The 6755-nt window shown below is 37.8% G+C and overlaps 1 protein-coding gene across 2 annotated transcripts; it reads right to left on the reverse strand.

The window, feature by feature from the left end:
- Positions 1–2071: 2071 nt before the first annotated feature.
- Pth (parathyroid hormone) lies at positions 2072–5143 on the reverse strand. 2 transcript variants are annotated; one of them, XM_021169212.1, is made up of 4 exons: positions 5069–5143; positions 3802–3814; positions 2665–2755; positions 2309–2570 (listed from the first exon to the last, which is right to left on the reverse strand). In XM_021169212.1, exons 1-4 carry the CDS (start codon positions 5141–5143, stop codon positions 2309–2311), a joined length of 441 nt encoding a protein of 146 aa, XP_021024871.1. The 2 variants fall into 2 exon arrangements, with proteins under 2 accessions (XP_021024872.1, XP_021024871.1); XM_021169213.1 differs by lacking the exons at positions 3802–3814; positions 5069–5143 and adding an exon at positions 4914–5044 and having other exon boundaries at positions 2072–2570.
- Positions 5144–6755: the final 1612 nt, after the last annotated feature.

Raw genomic sequence — 6755 nt, forward strand, 5'->3', positions numbered from 1 at the left:
ACAAAATAAATAAAATAAAGTTATTAAAAATTTAATTTGTGTGATGGACATTTAATTGTAGTCAGACAAAGTAATTCATGAAATTAACATCCTGGAAGTGAAGACTATATGTGTTTACAAGGAAAGCATTTTTAAAACTCAAGTGCTTTATATTTCCAAAGAGCCTTTTGCTGACCAGTTATGAAAGAGAATATCACAGTATGTTAAGAGCCTTATTTTCTGGAGAAATTATTGACACGCTGCTTTTAAGGTCAAGCATATATTAAGAAAGGACAGTGGCATCCCTCATAATTTAAAAATTAAAATATTACAGGTACTGGATAAAACTATAAGAAACAAAGATGTGTAATAAGAAGGAGAAAAGAGGTAAATGTGCCATCATTTTGCATGATCAATAGTATAAAAAGCTTTATCACAAGATGAACAATCTTACCTAATAAATGAGCCCAACAAAGTTATTAGTCTAGGAGAAAACTGAATATTATTCTTCACAAAAATATTATCAACTAGAAAAATAGTAAAACCATAGTTTCCCTTCAGGATAGACACAGATCTGGATTGTATTTAGTAATTAACACGAGCTGTGTAAAATCCAGAGGAAAATCATAGCCTATTTAAAAATCATGAAGAGAGGAGATAGTGCTCATGGACTGGATGAAACAATAAAGACAGATAGAAACCTGTAGGTATTCGAAGGACCCACAGCTTGGAAGTACAATACTGACCACAAGCTGCTACTTACTTTAAACAAAGTTTAAATTAGTTTTCACAGCTACACTAGCCATGCTTTAGATGAACATGACTGTGACTAGTATTTCGGGCATCAGAGTATGGAATATTTCCATTATTGCATAATCTTTTGTTGTGTATCTCTGTTGTAAATACCATAGGGTTTGTATTTTGCACCCCTGTAGTATATGTGTTTTTCACACTTAGAACTCCTCAAAGTTATTATGAACTAATGCCAAAATGTGGGTGCTACATGAAGACAAGAACCGTGTCTGTGCAAGACAAGATAAATGAGTACATTATCTGTGATGAACACTAAATAAGGATTTGTGAATAATGGATAAATACTATATTTCTATTCCTGGCAGTGTAGAGTTCAGAGTATAGGTAGATATAATATATACTCTGTGAGTTTATGTAATGGCAAAGGCTTTGCAGTCAGGTCTCAGACCACTTTCTACCCCATTTCCTAAGTATTTCATTGGGCTTCCTGAAGAGAAGGGGAGAGTAATAACCAGCTAATATGAATTTGGGGACCTAGTACTCTGGAATTAAAAACAGACACGTGTTCAAAATATTGACTGAGGTAAATGGATTAAAGAAATTTTTTCTTGTGTTGTTTTACAAATTCATGTCAATAAAACCATTTTGGTATGCATTGTGACAAAAGATGTGGGATTTATTTTAGATTATTTTGTTATCTTAAATTCCTTATAAGTGTGTGGGTATGTCCACATGAGTGCAAGTACTGGCAGGGCCAAGGGCATTGAATCATTGAAGGGAATTGGACTTAAAGGTGGTTGTGAGCCACCTGATGTGGGTCCTGGGAACCAAACTCAAGTCATTTGAGGCAACAGTGTGCAATCTTCTTCTTCTTCTTCTTCTTCTTCTTCTTCTTCTTCTTCTTCTTCTTCTTCTTCTTCTTCTTCTTCTTCTTCTTCTTCTTCTTCTCCTTCTNCTTCTTCTTCTTCTTCTTCTTCTTCTTCTTCTTCTTCTTCTTCTTCTTCTCCTTCTCCTTCTCCTTCTCCTTCTCCTTCTCCTTCTCCTTCTCCTTCTTCTTCTTCTTCTTCTTCTTCTTCTTCTTTAAAAATGAGATTTATTTATTTATATGAGTACATTGTTGCTGTCTTCAAACACACCAGAAGAGGGCATCAGATCCCTTTACAGATGGTTGTGAGCCACCATGTGGTTGCTGGGAATTAAACTCAGGAGCTCTGGAAGAGTGGTCAGTGCTCTTAACTGCTGAACCATCTCTCCAGCCCAACAGTTTGCAATTTGAACTTCTGAGACAGCCCTCCAACTGAGACAAAGTTTTAACAAGTAAGAAACACTGCTTACTTGATTCATGAGCATTAAAGCTTTATTTATATTTAAGGAGAAAAGTGGAAATGAGTAATACTTTAAAAAGAAGAGCATATTGAAATGGAATCATTGAAAGAGACCTTAAATGAGCAAAAATGTAATCAAAAAATTCCAAAGTTTCATTATAGTAGAAGTATTAGCACTTGGTGATCTTCATGGAGCTTGAAAAGGTAGCAGCATATGTCAGTGCCCTCCACTGTCTAGAATAAATCAGCATTTACTGAGATTTAGATTTAACTAATACATCCACATCAGCTTTGTCTCCCTCACCAAGACTTTTTGGATTGCCATCAACAAGGACATTTTCCTCCTTCTTGGTGGGCTTCTGGTGACTGCCATCTCTGGCAGCCATTTGGACTCCAAGACTAACAAAATTGTGCATATCTTGCAGCTTCCTTCTCAGCCATTGCATCCTCTCCATGGAGGCCAGGTGTTTGCCCAGGTTGTGCATAAGCTGTATTTCACTGACAGCTCTCTTCCTAGAAAGAAGAGAAAGAGCAGACCGCTCCATTAGCTCCCCATTACAAAGCTCGAGTCCACACTTCCCTGTGTACAGTGGGCTGCAGCACTTACTTCACAGGTTTCCCATCCGTTTGGGTAAGAAGACAAACTGCCAGCATGATGATCATCACTTTAGCCATGGTGTTTGCAGACATCATCTTTACTAAAATAAGAAACAACATTGAGATATTTTAAGATACTGTCAGTGTTTCAAAGTATGTAAATACAGTCTCAGTAGTTGTTATCCATAACCACCAAAGCAAGCAATGACTAGCGGAGGTCACAGTAATTAACCGGTCTATTTTTCATGAGTCTTTGGAATCTTTATATAACAGATACGTTAGTACTATAATGTGTACACATAACTTAGAGAAGTGGCATGCATGACTTTCTTAGGTAGCTTTCTCAGATTTCTTGTGCAAATTTTAACATTTGCTATGTAAAACATACTGACTGAAGAACAGTTTTGATGATTTTTCTCTCATATCTATGTTGGCTATATCTACATGCTTATAATAGCCTTGAAATTCACTAACCTCTTAATTAGGTAAACAATAACTATTCAGTGAGCAAACACTGTTTCCATGACTAAGCTTGTTTTCAGATGCGAGCATAATAGCCATAAATGCCAAATTTGTAGGATTTTACCTTTATTTTTGAGATAAGACTTTGCTGTGTAGACCAGGCTGGCCTTGAGGTTATGATCCTCCTGCCTTGGTTTCTGGCACATTGGAAGTTCAGGCATTCACCATCATGTCTAACTATAAGGTTTGATTTTGATGCCTTTACTGAATTAATAATGCAACACCTTCTCCAACAACAACAAAAAAGTCTTAGGCTAGAAGGATGACTCAGTTAGTGAATGCTTGCTGTACAAACGCAGACCTCAGTTCAAATCCCTAGCACCCCTAAAAAATGTTGGGCACAGCAGCAATGACCTGTAATCCTAGCATTGGGAAGGTTTCAAAAAAAAAAAAAAAAAAGGTGGAGAATGATAGAGGAAGGCATCCAACAATCCAACATTGACCTCTGGTCTTTACACGCACACACATACACACATATTTATTACACATATGTGTATGTGTTATAGCATTTAAAAATCAGAGCCAGGAGTGGTGGTGCACACCTTTCATCCCAGGTACTGGGAGGTGGAGACAGGTAGATCTTTGTGAGTTCAAGACAAGCCTGTTCCAGGATAGCCAAGGCTACACAGAGAAACCCTGTCTCAAAAAACCAAAACAACAACAAAATCAAATTAATTTCTTATAATATTTTCTTGGAGCTTTGACCCTTAATAAAATGAGTATCTACATCTTACAGCTTCAACTTCACAGTTATCATTTAATATAACTTCTAGTTCTTTCTTCTTGTTTATAAATCAATATGCGTATTTTGGCTTAATCCGTAGCTCTGTGGTTGCAGACTTTATTATTATAGTAGCACTTAAAAAAACACTATTCTCCTTTCTAAGTGACACACACAATAGGAATTATGTTTCTGTTTTAAAAGGAGATTACATCCTTAGTTAATAAGAGACCTTACAGCCTGCACCATTTCTCTTCAATGTGCACTGCAGAGCTATGGGTGGAGCAACAAAGGAAAGTCTTCAGGGCTGTGTCAGTCACAGGCACTGTAGCTGACTGACAGTAGCATTGCTGTCTAATCCTAGCTCAGCTCCCATGACCTGGTGACATCTCTGCCTTATTTCCTTGCTCCTTTGCAGAAGATGGACTTCTTACTTAGGATGAGAAGAGCTTAGATGATTATGAAGCATCTTTAAGATGCATGTATCATTTTAAAGATTAGGAAACACTGGTTTTTTTTTATGTAAAAGGTATGAATATTCAACACTGAAAGGAAAAATTGCAACCTTAGTATGCAAGCTAAACTCCTGAAAGCCATAAAAAAATAAATAAGGATACCCTACAAGAAAATAGATATATACTCCACATGATAAATCATTGTTGACTTTTTACATCAGAGTTATTGTCCCACGGCCAGCCTGATTTTTATCCCAAATTTCTGATGATGAGATCAATAAACCCAATCGTGCCAATGTTCATTGAATCCCTGTACTTTCAGGTGGTGTAAAAATAAGGTATTCAAAGAAGCATTAACCATAGAAATAGATGCTTCATGACTTTCTTACCATAAATTTATTTTACCTCTACACTTTTCTGTTTAGCAAAATTCACCTTCCTTTAACATTTTCAATTTTTAAAAAATGGCATGATATTGGTAGAAAATGGTATGTATTAAAAAACTAGCTCAATTTTCTAAATCTCACAGAATTTAAAAAGGGCAGTTGAGAGGTTCCTTACCATACAGTGACTCTCAGAGAGGATCCTTCGGGGATGCGGGGATGCACCAACTGATGCTGTAGTAAGCTGGAGTAAACCAGACAGCTGATGAACTGGACTGCAGTTCTTCAAGTCCGAGTTTCATATGCAGGCTTTTTGCTCACCAAGAGGAGTATTTTATTGTTAAGGATGATGTCACTCCTGGTTCTCTGGCTCTCAATCATAGGATCAGAACAGCCACATACCCTCATGGGGTGGTGCCCACTCCTCTAAAGTTTCAGATAACTAGATAGTAGATGAAAATGAGCAGGGTTCTGGCAAAGAAAGTGCAAAAGAAGATGCAGCAAATACTAAGTGTCCACCTAGAAATTTTTGACATAATCGATGATACTGAGTTTATATTTAAAAAAAATCTTTGAGACAAAGTCTCACTATGTAACTCTGGCTGGCCTGGAACTCATTATGTAGACCAGGATGGCCTAAGACTCAAGAGATCCACCTGCCTCTGCTTCATGAATGCTAGGGTTAAAGACATTTTCCACTGTGCCTTACCACTTACAAAGTTTTGATTCCAAATATGACAAAGCTATTCTACTATTTGAAATTAAAGCCTGAAGTATATTTGCTATTTGTCATAGCCACATTATAAATAAATACATTTGTGTTCTTAAGAAATCATGTAGCATGCTTTTTCTTACAAGCCATTTCCAACCAGCTCAGATCACCTTTCATCATCTTTCAAAACTAGATTTTATATATGCTTAAGGTGTATCAGGCTGGAGAGCTGGATGGGTGGCTCAGCCAGGGAAGTGCAAATGTGAGGATCTGCGTTCAGTTCCTTGAACCCATCTCCAAGCCAAACACGGTGAGGAGCACTTGTAAAACCAGTGCTTGCAGGGAGCACGTGGATACTGGCAAATCCCCAGGGCCAACTAGCCAGCTTAGCCAAACAACAAGCATCAGGTTCAGTGAGATACCATATTCAAAAACAAGAGAGCAAAAATAGTGGAAGATACCCAATGTTGGCCTCTAACTCCTCATACACACACACACACACACACACACACACACTTGTGCACACAGAGGAAAACAATGGACGTAAGAAAATATTCAGAGTGGTTTGACACATGATTTTGACAATATCCAAACAAATTATTTTTTAAATTCATTGCACTTAGGTTTTCAAGGAATGGTAATAGCATTTAATAAATGCTAATTACATTTCTTAATTTGCACACATTATCCTGATCAGTATTACAGTAATTCTTCAGAGGATGTGTTCACCCCTATGTTTACACAAGCATCTTATGCTTATAAATGCGGGTTATGGAGTTCAATGACTTTATGATCCCTCCAGTCTTCTTTAATTCTTATTACTGCCGTTTTCTCTTAAAATGTAGTCCTTTCCGCCTTAATCCTCTTTACTTGAGTTTGCCTCATGCTTTACAAACTCTCTTCCTGGGGATTCAGTCCTGAGTCTCATGTTCTGCAATGAGGGTTGAGGTCCCTGCTCCCAAACCCAACAGGCACAAGATGCTGCCACTCGCCTCATGTCAGATGTTGCTCTTTGGCTGACTAGACCCTTCAATGTCCTCGATATAGCAAGGGCTTATTCAGGCAGGTTGTCCCTCAGCTAGAGAGCCATTGTTGGAATTGGATCAGTTCTCTTATCTCTGGTCACACCCAGGCTACATCCATCCTTTCCACTGCAGCCTCAACTCTCTTTTAAAATGAGCCTCCTGGGGCTCCCATGCCTGAGGGTCCCAGATTTACCCTCCCCAAGCTCTGCAAACAAGCAAAACCTCCTTTGACACAAAATGTACACGCTAATTTTTCTGTTATTCTCTGGTAACAGAAAGGAGA

The sequence above is a fragment of the Mus caroli genome, chromosome 7 (genome assembly GCF_900094665.2).
Source record: "Mus caroli chromosome 7, CAROLI_EIJ_v1.1, whole genome shotgun sequence".
NCBI classification, from domain to species: Eukaryota; Metazoa; Chordata; class Mammalia; order Rodentia; family Muridae; genus Mus; species Mus caroli.